At 40.0% G+C, this 18,804-nt stretch overlaps 1 protein-coding gene across 2 annotated transcripts; it reads left to right on the top strand.

Moving 5' to 3' along the window:
- The first annotated feature begins 2,959 nt into the window (after positions 1–2,959).
- klf17 (Kruppel like factor 17) lies at positions 2,960–6,792 on the top strand. 2 transcript variants are annotated; one of them, XM_063064997.1, is made up of 3 exons: positions 2,960–3,218; positions 4,252–5,311; positions 6,302–6,792. In XM_063064997.1, exons 1-3 carry the CDS (start codon positions 3,132–3,134, stop codon positions 6,340–6,342), a joined length of 1,188 nt encoding a protein of 395 aa, XP_062921067.1. In that variant the 5' UTR covers positions 2,960–3,131; the 3' UTR covers positions 6,343–6,792. The 2 variants fall into 2 exon arrangements, with proteins under 2 accessions (XP_062921067.1, XP_062921066.1); XM_063064996.1 differs by having other exon boundaries at positions 2,962–3,218; positions 5,639–6,792.
- Positions 6,793–18,804: the final 12,012 nt, after the last annotated feature.

An 18,804-nucleotide genomic window follows, 5' to 3' on the forward strand; every position in this document is an offset into this window, starting at 1 on the left:
AATATCCCGCTTAGTTAATAAAATCCGAGCAATGTCCACCTTCACCTCCAAATGTCATAAAAAGTTAACAAGTTTTTCATTCTTCCAGCAACCAGATAAAGACAGGAATCACCCGTGAACACGCACATCTGCAAAATATGTAGGTGGATGAGGGGTTATATTTTTGTTTGTGCGCGCTCAAACCTCCCAGTGAAATTTAGACTCATGTCTCAAATAACCTTTTATGTCGCGATTGAATATTGTTACTCGATCAACCGTGACAAAATAATGCATTTTTTCCTTTCGATGTTCCAAATTTTCATTTAAATTACAAGTATTGCATTTGATGATGAGCGACACTGCAGTCCTCTTGAATTTTTTGAATGTAAGCAAAAAGATTCCTTCCAAATTATTGATACACATAATTTCAGTTACATGAGTCATGTCATTTGTATTTAGTTGGCTCGAAACGTGTCTGTGTCGTGTTGAAGCTACTGAAAGATGTTCCTGTATTGCCAACGAACACTGGTCATTTTCGGTCAGGGAGGCTTCTGCATCATTCAGAAGGAAATCAGGATTTATATATGAAATGGGCACTTCATCAAATGAATCACACTGGAGAGTGTTCAGGTGCGCTTTAAGTTTTCAGTTCGCGGGCGGAAGAATGTTTTGATTTGCCTCCAATGATTCAGATGTTAAAACATGGACAAAGCTTCTCATTAAAAATCGGTTTTATCCCACTCACTACACCGGCTTTAAATAGTACAATTGAAGTGACTCTTTACAAAAGTGAATTCCGCTCTGAGGGCATCATGAACAAGCAGCCTCTTTGCTACAACTTGCAGGTAATGTTAAGTCACATTTAAAGCATCCATTTCTTTAGGTAATTGATTTGATCAAATCTTAAAAAGCAGCGAAGATAAACGAAATCTGAAACTCAGATTGTGTCGTGTGACAAAAGCACCACATACGTGTGTTCTTCGCCCGTCAGTTTGCAACATTGCTTTGGAAAAAAACTACAATTTGACTTTCATGCTATTCCCGACACTCTCGAACCATTTATTTCAAAATACGTTTATCTCTGAAACGAAAGCATCGGTGGAGAATGGAAGAAGATGTTAACATTAAGATCGAGTGGGTCCTTGGATAGATGGGAGCTGACTACTTAAACTTAAAATGTGAGCTGCCACTATCAGTAACCTAGTTAAAACGTTGCTTATTGCAAGCACTGAACCATAATAGAGGAACCTGGAGCAAGTTGTTGAGAATCAAAACGTATCATCTATGTCCAATGCATTTCATCTGTCACTTATTCAATCTTCCAATTCCAAGTAACAATCTTGGTTTTTGAAACCACTTTCAATGTCCAACTAACTGAACGATTACCATTTTACCAAGATGCACTGTTCTCAATTCAGAAACCCTTTCATTGGTTCTCTCTTGTCCTCTAAGTTTGTTTACTTGTGTTCACTGCCTGTTTTTTTATTACTTTAATTCAATCTGATAAGATGTATTTATCTATCCTGTTTACATTGCAAATGTTACAATTAAAGAAAAGTTTTTGAAGTGATAACGTTTCCTTTCTAGAGGGTTTGCTTGACCACTCGCGCCCGGTTCAGTCTAGCTATTCACACCCTCCCCCCCCCCATGTCGACTACTCAATGAATTATCCCACCAGAAATATCCAAAACGAATGGCGTAACAGCACTTCCCGCCTGCACCTCGCAATTTAATGTCCCCCTCCAGCCGTCGTCCCCTTCGACTTTCCCTTCCCTTCGATTTATTTGTAACCATAAGTTATTAATTCGTTTGCTTCTCCGAAACGTTAAACAAATGCCCAATACCAAACCAAAAAAACAAAATAAGTTACCTAATTCAACTTACGCTATGACTTTCTAAAACTGATCATGACCCAAAGAAAGTCCATTGGCAGGACTACTTCTCTGAAAAAATGGAACACCCATTAACAAAATACATCGGAAAGTGAATTTTACAAGCTCACTTTGAATCAGTTTGACAATACTTTGGCTGAAGTATATAAATCGTGCCCTCGAAAAAATGCACTGTGCTCCTATCTCTCTTCCAGTGTGCGAACGAGTGTTAAGTATGTATTTGCAGAAGAAGTTGTACCTTGCAGGGCCATATTGGAACCAGCCTCATAATTTAAAAAAACACAGCTTTAAGAACGTTCAGTATGCTGTAGCAAACATCACCGAGTAAAGTACAAATATACCATCATACCATTGGTAAACATGGGACACGTACTTAACCACGTATTGTCATTACATTGATTTTCTGTGTACAGAATCGGGAGGCGGGTGCGAACGTAACTAAACACTACCTTAAATCAGGTACGTAAAATAACGCTTAACTTTAAATGAGAACAAGTGTGTCGATGTTTCATAAAAGCGCTTGGGTTCAGCAGGTGAAAACTGAATGTGGAGGTGTACTTTTCAATCTGCACACATTGATGGCATTCGTGTAAAAGTTCCTGGAACGTCACCTGTTATGTCCCACAAAATCTGACTAACTGCGTGGCTGGTGTTCGCGAATGGTCCACTACCAGCAAATGCTCTGCCGAAGCAAGACAATAGCGCTTCGGGGTGGACTCACTCTCCGCTTCCCCTGAAGCCCCTTTTATACCAACACTAAATTTAGATCACGTCCGTAACACTGCCCGCTTCTCTTTTTGTGACGTTAGCGACACCATTGGTCAAAGTCAGAATTCTCTTACAGCGCAGTTTAACCGTACTCAAGACAGCCTCAAGCGAAGAAAGAACCAATCCCTCCACTGCCTCTCCCCCTTCTCCTTCATGAAGCAAAGCCCCACCAATTGCAGTTCGGAAAACCAGATGAAGATTATGTTTTCTCTTGAAAGGGGTGGGAAGGGGAAGCCCGCCGCAATTGATTGGATGATATCTAATTAGTTTATTTATATTGATTGACTTTTAGCCAATCAAAGTGCAGGAAGAATGTTAACATTCCCTATTCCCGGAGTTGGTGAACACTCTTGAACTTTTTACTCTGACAGAAACTTCTCACACATTCCCAGTCCGAAAACGGTTTTACACATTGGAATTAGGAGCAAGAATCTGGCTTTAATTCTTCAGAGAACCTTGCTGCGAAGGCGCTCGGCAGTGAGGGGAGCAGCAATGGCTCTGACAGAAACCATGCTACCTTCCATTGCGACTTTTGCCAGCCATGAAACGTTGGTGCAAAAGCAAACCGAGATGATCAACGTAAGTTTTACTATTTGTTGTGTGTGTGTGTGTGTGTGTGTGTGTGTGTGTGAGAGAGAGAGAGAGAGAGAGAGAATGAGAGAGGACAGATAAACATTTTTAATATCTCTTATGACATACGTGAAGTTTAATTTAACCTAATTTAATCGGAGTTGATTTAAAAATGTGTGCTGTCAAGTAGTAACAAGTTGCTAGTTGCATTCCATGTTAAAAACATAAAATTGAATTCAGCGCTGACAAGTTTTGCAATTGGTTATCCCGTGAACTTCTACTAAGTCAAGACTTAAACAAACATAACTATATTGATAGACGGCTACTGCGAAGCTAAACAACGCTGTTCTGAGTGATTTTACAGTACACTGTGTAAACCATAAATATTACACAATCAGCGCAATCTCTAGCTGTCTCCTTCCATTCTTAATTTGCAAGTGCTGTTTCATCTTTGGCGGGGTTGCGTGCAATGTTTCAATTAATCTGCAGTTCGTAATGGCAAGGTGTGACCAGCATTTCTCAATGTCAGCAGTTGTGAAGCATTAAAATACATATTTAAATCAGCCTCACAAACTTTAAAAATAATTATCAGCGATCTGGAGAGGAAATAAAATAAACATATGGTATTTCAAGCTGTAGTCGTTGCTAAATATCAACGGAGTTGACAGCACACAATATAGTTTAGCTCCCAACTTCTAATGCGAAAGGAATGCTGTCGTTCAACTTCCCATCGAAAGCGTGAATCAGGTGAACTCGGAAACAACCGTTTTTCTCCATTCCCGTGAATAGTACAAAGAAAAAGGAGCCTTTGAAGAACACTAAACTGGTTTGACCGTTTGGGAGAGTTGGTTGCATCGACTGGATATACTTGCGAGATTCCTTCGAGAATAACTGGACTTATTCACAGTATTCGGGGAGGGGGGAGAATGCTGGGGATAAATGTGTGTGTGGTGGGAGGGAGGTAATACTGTTGTTGGCAGGTGGAGACGGTTTGTAACTTGGTTTCGCCTCACTATTTCTCCCCTTGTTTTTGTTTGAACAGAGGTGGAAGATTGACGAACCCGTCTCCGTCTCCAAGTGTGGCTATCAGACAAGACCCACCAACAACGCCGCCTTCAACTCTCTTGAAACCCATCCCGTCAAAAAAGAGGAAGACGACTTGGGGAATTTCGTGGATTTGGATTTTATTTTATCCAACACGATGGGCTCTGAGCCCAGGAGCACGGGAGGGCACCATTCAGCCTATCCCCTGCCGGAAACTCCTGAGAGTTGCGGCACTATGTATGAGAACGATGGCCCTTACCCTCCCTCAAATAACTTTGGCAACAGCAACTTTGCTGGGAGTCCAAACCAAAGCCTGGTGGCTGAACTGCTCACACCGGATTTGCCGAACACCTTCCCGGGTGCATGCGAGGTTAATCAGGACTTTGGCATCAAATCTGCTTTGGAAATAAGAGAATACACAGAACTGAGGTCTCCCAACATGGGCAACACCGTGCCAAGATCCATCCCCATGGATATTCAGCACCTGAGCCACAAGATGAAGCGGGAGCCGCAAGCCAATCAGTCCTGTATGCATGCAGGAACATCGTCGGGACTATTGATTGATCAGAAGCCGAACCTCATTCCATTGCGCCATCATTCCCATCCGCATCAGCAACCGCAGCAACAGCCAGTGCACCGCCAGACCTTTAGCCACCACAGACTCCCTCACGTAGGCCAACTGGTGCCCAAGGATTACCAGGCAATCCCAGACGTGCACCGCCCCCCCAACATCTCCGTGCCTCATCAGTATCATATAGGCGCCTCCTACCCGCCCCATTACGGCCAGCCTGCGGCGCCCCAGTTTCACGGGCAGTTCAACGTCTACCGAGACCCTCGGAAGGTGCACGCAGGCATGCACGGGATGATGCTGACCCCGCCATCGTCCCCTCTGCTGGACTTCTTCCCTCCCGTATCCGCCCCGGAGGACAGTAAGCCCAAGCGGGGCCGCCGATCCTGGGCCAGGAAACGCACCGCCACTCACAACTGCGAGTTCCCTGGCTGTGGCAAGACTTACACCAAGAGTTCGCACCTCAAGGCGCACATGAGGACTCACACAGGTGAGCAGTTCAGAGCCCCTCTTGAACCACCCACATGACATTACTATGCTAACCTCCTGTATCCCAACTGTAGGAAAAGTAGATTTCAAAACTTGATAAATCTTTCAACGAGATTTCTCAACCTTAGACATGTGGTTACGCTGTGAACAAACAAATGAACAGAAAAATAAACAAAAAAGAGTATGTTTGGGCTTTCAAAGATGTTTATGGGGAAATAAAATTATTAGTAAGTTTGCAGGGAATTGTTTTTAGTAGGGTGAAATGTGGGAAATCGTTTCCTGAAAAGTTTCAGACCTAACTTTCTTGTTCTTGTGTCTGCCTCTCCAGGTGAGAAGCCCTATCATTGCAATTGGGACGGATGTGGCTGGAAATTCGCGCGATCCGATGAATTGACTCGCCACTATCGCAAACACACTGGTCATCGCCCCTTTCAGTGCCACCTCTGTGAGAGGGCGTTCTCCAGATCTGACCACCTTGCCTTGCACATGAAGAGGCACATGTAAACAGCGAGGGCGTGTTTAGGCATACTATTTATACAGAGATTATTATTTACAAAATTTTGATACTGGGTAATGGCTATTTTATGTATATAAAGGATCTTTTTTTAAAAAAAAGAAGCACTAAATTATTACTCAGTATTTAAAATAAAATCTCTTGTCACCCGGATATGTCTTCCAGAGAGAAAACAAAAGTATTAGAACTAAAGACAATAAATTCAGCTGAAGAGGGAATGGGTGGGGAGGCTTTTATGCAAAAGAAATAGGGCCGGACCCAGTTGTACATTCAATGTGTATATAGCCTATATTGTTTGGATTGAAATTCAATGCGTAAGCAATTTAAATGAAGCAAAGATATATTGCTGTTCTAAGATGTATTATTGCGGATTCTCTAGTACTGGAGCTTATTTACTTTGTGAACTGTTCACTTAATAGACACAAGTTAAATTAAAGTCCATTTTGTTTTGAACCTTTTTCTGTTTGGATTGGGCAGGGCGTTGGTTCAAATTGGCACCATCTTTGACGAGGAAATGACCCAGGTACTGCCTCCAATGAAGTTGTTGAACTATTTTTTATATATTTTTTGTTTGCTTTGTATAAAGAAATACTTGAAAAAAAACTACAGTGAATACAACGACAAAAGCAGTGTAAACATTCTCGTAGTACGGCTCGCCTTCTTGTCACAGTTCTCGATATGAAAGCAAAAGAAAGTGGCGTATGCAGATAAAGTTGAAATATCGAAAGAACCGTTCAAAGTGCAATATGTGTGTATGTGTGTTTTTGTGCGTCTGTGCGTGTGTGTTTATCCTGTAATCGGGTCCTTCTGTTGACACCGAGTTATCAAACACTGGAAGCTAACTGCTGTTTCACGGATGGGAAGTTCTTGGTAATACAAAGCGAGCAATTACTATATCATTATCAGGTATCTCCAATGGATTCGTTGTATTCGTTTTCTTTTGTTTATATTACAAATAAACTGTTTAAAACACATTTGTAAAGCGTTTCTTTTAAAAGCCTTACAAACATTTTAACCTGCTGGGATCCCATTATCCTTTTATTCCTCGATTGCGGTAGCTTTAGCGGCGCTAAAGAACCCCATTGGAAAACCCATTGCAAGGAAGCAAAGAAAGGCCCTTTTGAATTGCTGTTATAAACGTGTGTTTGTGTGTGTTGGTACATAAGTGTTCATATATGCATATACCGTAGAAACGTTGTTTAATAAACCTACTACGCTAGCTTTCTGAACACCCTAAGTTTCAACTCAGTGTTTAAATACAGCTATTGGTCTGAACAGTTTTGCTGTTCCAGAAGTAGCGACGTGCCGCTTGGCCCAGAGTGACTGGAGTTTGCTGTAGCAGCAGGGAATGCTGAACTGAACTATTTGCTTAAAGGCCATTATCACCTGCTTCAGACTAATGTGAAGGTATTCACCCATCGTGTAACCGGTTTCATTTATTTTGGTAAGTAAACGATGTGACAAAAAAAACGTATTGCAAGTCAAGCTCCATGCATATGATATGAAATCTTTTGTTTTTCACATTTTCCTTATGTACTTCTTAGAAGTAAGCATACAAGAAATGGTGTCTTTTAAAAATAAAATGAAATTTGTAAATCATAGCTGAATGCGAGGACGCAGTAGTTTTGCTCACAATATTGATTCAGCCGAGGGTCTTGACCCGCGATGTGAAACGGACTGGGCTGATGCCAAAAAGACCATAGCAATCCGAGGTTTACGGTTCAATATTAATCTGCGGTAAATCCCCAAGGCAGAAAGGGAAGGTTGAAGAATCACTGCGAATATCTACGGTGCCGTGCCGAAGAGAGCGGGCTGCTTATAGGTGTCCTATCCCATTTCGGCTGCTGAGTCTCGAGGTTTTAGAGCTGATCTGGAGGTAGCGACAAAATTACACCTAACCAAACTGGGAAGATCAGTAAGGTCTTTCCATATTTGAAGACCAACAATTTCACAAACCTTCAGTTCCTTAATTGTCAACAGGCACCTGTCGAGCAAATAGGACTTCTTGGGCCTACGTAAGAGTCCTGTTCCTTAACTAAACAAGCTGAGCTTTAAATTCTAACCCACCCCAACCCCCCACCCACCTCCCACAGGCTCTACTCAACCTGTTGAGTTCCTCCAGCAGGCGAATTGTTGCTCCAGATTCCAGTATTTGCATTTTGTTTTGTCTCAAGTTTTAAATCATCTCCATTCAAAAGGTGATGATCAGAATAAAATTTTTAAAAATACACCAGTCTGCGACTTAGTGGGGAGCGTTTCCACCCCGCAAGGTTCAATCTAACAGTTTAAGCACAAATATCTGGTGCCCTGTTTAAAGGACCGGTGAGTTATTCTCTCAGTCCTGTCACGCAGCAACAGAGTATCACGTTTCAATTCGCCAAGGGTGCTTTGTGCAGACTAATTTCACTGTTACTGTGAAAAGCTAAAGCCTTTTCTTGTAACTTTTATGTTTCTGGTCAACCATTATAAAGCGGCATTGAAACAATTTTTATTTGTTTTGGAACAAGCTTGACTTCCGATGCCTTCCTTATTCTCAAGGCTCACTTCCTGAATAATGGTGACTTAAGGGAGTAACCAACATCTTACTCGGAAATCAGTGCTTTGATGTTAACAAGGCTTTGGAATTAAATCGACGATAGAAGAAAATAATTAAAGTTATTCGAGTGTTATCGAAAAATAACCTACGTTAAATTAAAAAAAATCATTCCATTCGTCTAAATAACGAATGTACGCATCAAATATAGTCAAGGCCTACAGTGAACGTTACATCCATACAGAGCCAAGGAATTAATGTTAATACATTCCATTTGTAAGAGATGCGAAAACATCAAAACGCGTTTAAAACTATTGACTTACATAAATAATTCTTCACCCTTAAGGAACCATATTGCATTTATTCAACTTTTTTTCCTGTGATGTTCTGTATATTAAAACGCTGGGTGTTGGTGCCGCGGTAGGAAATGTTATGTACCGTGTATCAGTGTCAGGCACTCTCAGGCCAGATAGGATCAGCTATACGGAAGAAAGTTACTGTTGGCCACCCTTGAATTTAGTCCATAATATCATAAATTATGCGGAATATATATTTAGTACAAAATAAAATGCATGTCTATTAAGCTCAGTAATAATACAATACAGAAATAGAATTACATAATTTAATATTTAGTATTATATTATGGATCTCAATCCCATATTTCTGTACACAATTTAAAAATATGATTAGTGATTTCATAATAATTTTCCTGCATCATAAATATTTTCATAGAATTTTATTAAAGACTTCATAAAGGTTGTTTGTTTTATTTTCAGCTGGTTTTCTGAACAGTTACCTGCCCACCAATTTGACTTCACAGTTTTTTCCTTTCACTTTTCCCCTGGATGGGTGGTGCTTCCCTGGGCAAATATTCTTCCAGGTATGTCACCCAGTGTAGGTACGCCTGGGTTTGAGTCTTGTCAATTCATTCATCTCCCGGGGCATATTGTTATCAACCTGGATCGCCCTCCCCCAAAAGCTGTTGAAGTTTTCAGAAATGGCATGATGGACATTTATTGGTCAAGAATATGAAAGCAAAATGAGCTGAGAGGTATAACTAATATTCAGTTCCAGATTAGTCATGATCAAGTTGAAAGACAGAGCATGCTTGAGAGGCTTAACAAATTGCTTCCTTTGTTCTCCCAGGCGCTTGAGCAAAACACGATTCTTTGCAAGACTCAATCTGAACACGTTTTTCTAAACTGAAGGTGGCAGTTGTTCACCCCACAAATCATTTGATGAATTGACAGTACAAATGAATTCTCTTCATATTGAAGCATTAAGTTAAACTACCTCTCTAACAACTTCTCTGTTGTCAGGCAATATTTCGTAATTTTCAAGATAAGTTTAATGTACTTTGTAGAAAATAAGTTTCATAGAAGTTCTACCTTTTGATAGTTCATTTTAAAGGATCGCAAAATATCTAGAGCTATCCTCACAATGTTCACAAAAGTAAATCCTACAGATGAAATCTGATTCCTAAATGGATATTGAACCCGTGAATACTACCTCACTTTTCAAAAATATATTATTTCTGTTTTTACATGATTCTTCATCTATTCAGTATACATGCACTGTAATTGATTTACTTATTTATTTATTATTATTTTTTCTTCTTCTATATTATGTATTGCATTGAACTGCTGCTGCTAAGTTAACAAATTTCATGACACATGCCACTGATTCAGAAATATACAAATATACAGCAGGACAAGCAGCAACATTTGATGAAAATTAAAAAAAACAGTAGGCTAGAAATCTAAAAGAGAAATGCTGGAAAAACAGTTAAAGCAGCATTTGTGCAAAGGTAAACAAAAATAACATGTCAGTTCTGAATTCCATTTCTGATGAAGAGACTCTTTCCACATATGCTGCCTGGCCTGCTGGATATTTACAGCATTTTCTGGCTTTAGCATTTTCAGCATTTGATTAAGGATTAATCACCTGATGTGCTAACTGTTTGGCCTGTTAAGAATTTCCAACATTTTCTAATTCTATTTTAGTAAGTTGTCAAATTGAGTTATGTTTTCATCAGAAAAAGAAAGAAAAGGTTGAAGTTCAAATTAAGTTCAGTAATTCTCACCCACATTTGAATTACACTGTACAGCAGTATTTTCAGAAACCTAGGAATAGATTAAATATACAGACATATTTTAAGTGGAGGTAACACAGTTGCGGTCTATGTATCTGTTTAAGAAGGGCATTGAAAAACGTTACAACCCCTGCTGCTAGGTGGCGGTAGCAAGCCCATTGTGTTACTCAAAGTGCAATAGCACCATCTTGTGGATTTCTCATGAATTACAGATGTTTGGAAGTCCGTTTATTAGAAACTGAACATTTAAGAACATTAGGAGCAATCATAGAAGATAGAAGTGGGTGAAAATCATATATTTCTATATTTGATCATAAAGTATAACAATTTTGCAACATGTGTTTCATAAATTAGTGTTTTTATTTATCATACTTTCTGTGGTATACCATTTTAAGACCAAAGATTATCTAATGCCAATTTAACATAATCTGTACCAGTTATCAATTGTGCAGATCAATTATCACAGCAAAACATACGCCCAGCAGATTAATTCTTCTCCTTCAGTAGGATTAAGCAGGACTTGCTGACTTCCAGTTCTGCTCATTTTGAGGTGCTTGACCTGTGGGACCTGTAGTCTGTGCCACAGGTAAGGCAGAAGGTGCTTGATGTAATTGGCAGAAAGAGCATATTAGTTTGGGTAAGTGCTGTATCTCTGCCAATTACGTTGTGGGCTATCTGTGCTTAGTAAATGGATAGAGATCTTGGTGCCATACCCAAAACTCTTCGTACAGGGTTTCCATGAGTCAAAGTGGATGTTATACAAAGAGTCATGGAGTGATAGACTACGTATACAGTCTTAGAAAACTACAGCACAGCACAGCACAAGCCCTTTAACCACAAGTCCATGCCAAAGCATCTAAACTACCTAATCCCATTGACTCAGACCATAACCCTCCATACCATGTATCTATGTATCTTTCCAAACTTCTCATGAACATTGAAATCAAAATCGCATCCATCACATGCCCTGATAGCTCACTGCACGCTCTCATCTCCCTTCAAGTGAAGAAGTTTGCCTCATGTTCCCCTTAAGCATTTCATCTTTCACCCATAACCCATGACCTCAATTTGTAGTCTCACCCAACCTCAGTGGAAAAAGCCTGCTTGCATTTACCCCATCTGAACCCCTTATAATTTTGTATACCTCTATCAAATCTCGCCTCAATTTTTTACGTTCTAGGGAATAAAGTTCTAACCTATTTGATCTTTCCTTTCAATTCAGGTCTTCCTGTCCCAGAAATATCCTTGTAAGTTTTCTTTGTACTCTTTCAACCTTATTTACATCTTTCCTGTAGGTAGGTGACCAAGGTGACTTCGTGAATCTACTTTAATATTTTCCTCTGATAACATGGTAATCTCTTGTCCTTGGTAGAGATTGAAGTTAAGCATCTGTCTCAGGGTGTTGCGTCATGCTTTGCAACCACCCCCACCCTCTCGTTCTATTAGGGGCTAAATACTTGGGATGTTGAATTCAATGACGACACCAACAGACTTAAAGTACTTTGTGGAAATACTATTGGTGGTCCCTTTCCTGCTGTTTAGAAGTGCCTGCTGCAGGTAGTCCTGCAATGTATTGGCAACCATGCACCAGGGATAACCAGAAGTCAATGGTCACAACGACAGCTATTGCTATGTAGTCCACCTACATAAATTTCATACTATGTATCAGAATATTCAATGTTGCAATGATAAATATTTCCAGTTTGCTCCTATAGGTTGACTATGTAACATGTATTTAAATAATTCCCAGTATCCAACTCTTTATATGAGATTGATGACTAAGTTGTAACTATGTCATTTATAGGTACTATTTATCTTAATTTTTATAGATACAGGGTATTTATTATATCTTTTATTAGTTTTAACTATCTAATATCTGCTGTGATTTATGCATCTTTAACAACAATTTTATATTCCTGACATATAGTGAAATGACTGAAGCACTGACTTTCTGCACCGGAATCAGTTTCAGTAAAGTGAAAGATCAGTACATTAGGTCTTGAACTTCCAGTTCTAGAACATAGAACATAGAAATCTACAGCACATTACAAGCCCTTTGGCCCACAGTGTTGTGCTGACCATGTAACCTACTCTAGAAGCTGCCTAGAATTTTCCTAGCGCATAAACCTCTATTTTCTGAGCTCCATGTGCCTTCTAAGCAACACACATAAAAGTTGCTGGTGGACGCAGCAGGCCAGGCAGCATCTCTAGGAAGAGATGCAGTCGACGTTTCAGGCCGAGACCCTTCACCAGGACCTGACGAAGGGTCTCGGCCTGAAACATCGACTGCACCTCTTCCTAGAGATGCTGCCTGGCCTGCTGCGTTCACCAGCAACTTTTATGTGTGTTGCTTGAATTTCCAAATCTGCAGAATTCCTGTTGTATGTGCCTTCTAAACTTCAGTTCTGCTGAGGAAAATACTTCTGTTGCTTTTCGCGAAACCTAGAGTGCACAATATCATTAGTAATGAGAAAATTCAGTGAAATCCCATCAAATTGACCTCTTTTCATAATCACTTAACTTTTTGCATTACAGCTTTTAATTCATCACCCCCCACTTAAAATGAATGCCTTTTATTCATCGTTTGAGGGAACATTACTCTATTAATGATCGCTTTGTATGTTTTAATTGTTGAACTCTGATCTCCCAATATGATATTACTGTGGTTGTGTCCTTCCCCAAAGCTGCAAGAACTTCATCCACTCCACTTACCTGTGACTGTTAGAGATGAAAGAAGGAGAAGACCAGAGTAAAGTGCTTCAAGCTTTCCATTATCTGACTCAGATATAATTACCTGTACTTGTTAGAAGGGGTATAGTTTCACAGCCTATCCTTCAATAAAGAGGCAGCTTCCAAATTTATTATGCACTCCAGATTGACCTGAAGTTAACATCCAGTTTAGACAAGCCTGCCTGTTGTGAATTTTCCACTAGCTCATGGGAGAGTCATATAAATCAAATAAATCAACCATTCTTATTTGGCTAGAGTAAACAGATGATTCTGGTCATATTTTTCACAAGAAAAATGTTTTCCTTTATTCAAATGATGAATTTATAGAGGTATTTGAGAGAGTTTTCAAAAATGTGTGGCTAGACATAGCTCAAACACCATCTATAAATTTGCTGACGATGCAACCATTGTTGGTAGAATATCAGGTGGCGATGAGAGGTTGTACAGGAGTGAGATATGCCAACTAGTGGAGTGGTGCTGCAGCAACAACCTGGCACTCAACGTCAGTAAAACAAAAGAGCTGATTGTGGGCTTCAGGAAGGGTAAGATGAAGGAACACATGCCAATGCTCATAGAGGGAACAGAAGTGCAGAGAGTGAGCTGCTTCAAGTTCCTGGGTGTCACGATCTCTGTGGATCTAACCTGGTCCCAACATATCAATGTAGTTATAAAGAAGGCAAGACAGCACCATACTTTATTAGGAATTTGAAGAGATTTGGCATGTCAACAAATAGACTCAAAAACTTCTATAGTTGTACCGAGGAGAGCATTCTGACAGGCTGCATCACTGTGTGGTATGGAGATGCTACTGCACAGGACTGAAAGAAGCTGCAGACGGTTGTAAATCTAGTCATCTCCATCTCAGGTACTAGCCTACAAAGTACCCAGGACATCTTTAGAGAGCAGAGTCTCAGAAAGGCAGTGTCCATTACTAAGGACCTCCAGCACTCAGGGCATGCCCTTTTCTCACTGTTACCATCAGGTAGGAGGTACAGAAGGCTGAAGGCACACACTCAGCATTCTGCCTTCATCAATGTGTTTTGTTACATCCTCAAGTAATTCAGTCAGGTTTGTAAGGCATGACCTGCCCTTGATAAAGCCATGCTGACTATCCCTAATCAGATTATGCCTCTCCAAATGTTCATAAATTCTGCCTCTCAGGACCTTCTCCAACAATTTGCCCATCACTGAAGTAAGACTCTCTGGTCTATCATTTCCTGGGTTATCTCTACTCTCTTTCTTGAACAAAGGAACAACGCTTGCTAATTTCTAATCCTTTGGTAATTCTCCGGTCTATATTGATGATGCAAAGATCATGGCCAGAGGCTCAGCAGTCTCCTCCCTCGCTTCCCACAGTAGCCTGGGGTATATTTCGTCCAGTACTGGTGACTTATCTAACTTAATACCTTTTAAAAGCTCCAGCACATCCTCTTTCTTAATGTCTATACACTAACACATTTCAGTGTGCTATAAGTCATCACCACAATTGCGAAGGTCCTTTTCACTGGTGAATACTGAAGCAAAGTATTCATTAAGTAACTTTGCTACCTCCTCCAGCTCCAAGCATATGTTTCCACTCTCAATCCTGATTATCCTATTCTCACACGGCTCATCCTCTTGCTCTTCACATACTTGCAGAATGCCTTGGGTTTTCCTTAATCCAGCTCACCAAGACCTTCTCATGGCCTCTTCTAGCTCTCCTAATTTCATTCTTGAGCTCCTTCCTGGCACCCTTGCAATTTTCTAGAGCTCTAACAGTACCTAGTTTCCTGAACCTTTCATAATCCTTTCTTTTCTTCTTAAGTAGATTTTCTACATACTTTGTACACCATATTTCTCTTACCCTACCATCCTTTCCTTGAATCAACGGAGCATACCTATGCAGAACGCCATGCAAATGTTCCTTGAACATTTGAACATTTCCCTCATTTCCTTGAACATTTGCCTCATTTCCACTATGTATTGCCCTGAGAACATCTTCTTCCAATTTATGTTCCCAAGTTCCTGCCTAATAGCATCATATTTCCCCCTACCCCAATTAAATGTTTTCACAAATTTTCTGCTCCTATCTTAAAGGAGATAGAGTTGTGATCATTACTTCCAAAGTGGTCTCCCACTGAGAGATGTGACACCTGACCAGGTTCAATTCCCAATACCAGATCAAGTACAGCCTCTCCTCTAGTCAGCTTATCTACGTATTGCATCAGGAAACCTCCCTGAACACTCCTAACAAACTCCACCCCATCTAAACCCCTTGCTTTAAGGTGACGCCAGTCAATAAAGTTAAAATCACCCATCACAACAACCCTATTATTATTGCACCATTCCAGAATCTGTCTTCCCATCTGCTCCTCGATGTCTCTGTTACTGTTGAGCGGCGGGGGGGGGGGATCTATTAAAAATGCCCAGTCGAGTTATTGCCCACTTCCTGTTTCAGACTTCCACCCACAATTACTCAGTAGATAATCCCTCCATGACTTCCTCCTTTTGTGCAGCTGTGAACTTAGAGAGAGATTGAAGTTGCACAATATTCGTATCTTATGAAGGATGTTGGAATAGCAGTAACTGCCAGTCAGTAAATGTGGGAAAGGACCAGTAGTGACTCAATTGAAGTAAGTGTTCCAATTGCCATCTCCCTAATGACATTTAGCTGCACATTTATCATGGCAACTTTTTGAGTTTTGCGTTTAATTTGACATGCATAGTCAATAGTTCCACTGTGTAACGATGATAAATTTTGGCAGTTTTGTTATTGTAACTTGTTGAGAAGCTGTTCAGTATCAATATTCAGAAGAATCTGAATGAACCTGTACCCAGAACACAGGAAGATAACAAACAAATGCAGGAAACAACCTGTAGAGCAAATACACCCAGTGGCCGCGTTATTACGTACCTCTACATGGTTATTTGAGTTCCTATTGCCTTCCTGCCAGCTTGAACCAGTCTGGTCATTCTCCTTTGACCTCTCTCATTAACAAGGGGTTTTTGCCCACAGAATTGTCACTCAATGGATGTTTATTTTTGTTTTTCACTCCATTCACTGTAAACTCTAAAGATTGTTGTGTGTGAAAACCCCAGGAAATCAGCAGTTTCTGAGATACTCAAACCACCCTATCTGGCACCAACAATCATTCCACAGTGAAGGTCACTTAGATCACATTTCTTCCTCACTCTGATGTTTGGTCTGAACAACAACTGAACCTCTTGGCTATGTCTGCATGCTTTTATGAAATGATTTGCTGCCAAGTGATTGGCTGAATTTAATATTTGCATTAACGAGCAGTTTTCCCTAATAAAGTGGTCACTGAGTGCATCTTTCTCTTGGGATAGAAGAGATTGCGGAAACTAGAACCTGGAGCAACAAATGGCTTTCTGGGAATACTCAGCAGGCTGAACAGCATCTGTAGGGGAACAAATTAGTTGTTGAAGTCTTGAGTTGAAGCCCCTCAGTATTACCCTGCAGTAGAACTCTTTATTGCAAAGGTTTTGATTTGATGCAGATGACATATTTCACCATATGTTTTGATGTACATGTGACAAATAGAACTAATCTTTTAATCTTTTTGATTTTTTTATACAATTGTATTGGACTTTGGCAGTTCCACTCCTCTATAGGTTTGGTCTCCATACTTAGGGAAAAACATACTTCCATTTGAGGTTTTGCAATAAGTGTTCACAGGACTGATTCCTGAGAAGTTGCTCTGTAAGGCATAATGAAGTAAGTATAGTCCCATAACATTTGAGTTATATAAGAACAGAGGAATCTGGCATTCTGAAAAGTGGTTATTAAGAGAGTTTGTCAGGACAGAATGAGAGAGTGCATTGCTTCAGGATAAAGTGTGATCATTTTGAACTGAGATAATAAAAAAGTTTTTTTATTCAGAAGGATGCAATAAGAAAATGGGAAAAGCAGTTCCGTAAAGAGGAGGTGTCAATAGAATGTAAATGAGAAATGTCAAACATATTTTTTTTACAAAATAAACGCATTACTTTCATGAACTATAAATAAAAGGGGACAAAAAGGCTGAGTCCTGTCTCTGGAACAGGACCTGCACCATACCACCAGGTGGCAGGTAACAGCAAATGCAATAGAACAGACAGGAAATGGTTCAAATGTTGAAAATAGTTCTCTCAGTACAAATGTTTGCCATGTCAAATTTTGTCAAAAATAGCAATGCTTACAATTGTAGTTGGAGGTAAGAATTTTGAGGTTTCCTTATTTCTTATTTCTTACTAGGAATTATGTGTTCATGGATATCTAGAATATATATTGAATAGACTATTTGGCTAATGATCCGTTGCCAGAAATAATAAACTTGTGCTACCAAAGAATAAATCATATATTTCTCAAGATGATCAGGTCATATCCTGTATTACCATTATCTAGATCATTCCAGCTTTTACTGCATTTTGTGCAATTGTTGGTTAATTATACAAGTAAAATAAAATGAGCTCGAGAAAAGTAATGTATTTTTACAGCAAATAGCTCACAATAAGATTATAAAAAGCTCAATTTCAGGGCCTTTAGTGATTATGTAAGTCGCAGAAGGAAAATACTACCCTGTAACTCATGAACTACCACTTATTGCAAATGTTACTCTGCTATTTAAGAAGGGTGGGAGGCAGCAGAAAGGAAACTATAGACCTGTTAGCCTGACGTCAGTGGATGGGAAGTTGTTGGAATCGATTGTTAGGGTTGAGATTAAGGAGGACGTAGAAGTACATGATAAGATAAGCTAAAGCCAGCATGGTTTTCTGAAAGGAAAATCCTGCCTGACTAACCTACTGCAATTTTATGAGGAAATTACAAGCAGGGTAGACAAAGGAGATGCAGTAGATGTGGTGTACTTGGATTTTCAGAAGGCCTTTGACAAGATGCCACATGTGAGGCTGCTTAGCAAGATAAGAGCCCATGGAATTACAGGGAAGTTGCTAGCATGGGTGGAGCACTGGCTGATGGTAGGAAAAAGAGAGTGGAAATAAAGGGATCCTATTCTGGCTGGCTGCAGGTTACCAGTGGAGTTCCACAGGGTTCGGTGTTAGGACTGTTACTTTTTACAATGTATGTCAATGATTTCGATTATGGGATTAATAGATCTGTGGCTAAATTTGCCAATAATAGAGAGGTGGAGGAGCGTGTAGTGTTGAGGAAACAGAACCTGCAGAGAGTCTTAGATAGTTTAGGGGATTGGCAAAGAAGTGGCAAATGAAGTATAATGTTGGAAGGTGTATGGTCATGCACTTTGGTGGAAGAAATAAGCAGGCAGACTATTATTTAGATGGGGAGAGAATTTGAAATGCAGAGATGCAAAGGGATTTGGGAGTCCTTGTGCAAGATACCCTAAAGGTTAACCTACAGGTTGAGTCAGTGGTGTAGAAGGCAAATGCAATGTTGGCATTCATTTCTAAAGGTATAGAATATGTGATGTTGAGGCTCTAACATTCAGAATGTTAAAAGGCATGAACAGATTAGATATGGCAAAGTTATTTCCCATGGTAAGGGAGTCCAGGTCAAGAGGGCATGATTTCAGGATTGAAGGACATCCATTTAGTATAGAGATGGGGAGAAATTACTTTAGTCAGAGGGTGGTAAATCTGTGGAATTCATTGCCACAAGCAGCTGTG

The sequence above is a fragment of the Mobula hypostoma genome, chromosome 12 (assembly GCF_963921235.1).
Source record: "Mobula hypostoma chromosome 12, sMobHyp1.1, whole genome shotgun sequence".
Taxonomy (NCBI): domain Eukaryota; kingdom Metazoa; phylum Chordata; class Chondrichthyes; order Myliobatiformes; family Myliobatidae; genus Mobula; species Mobula hypostoma.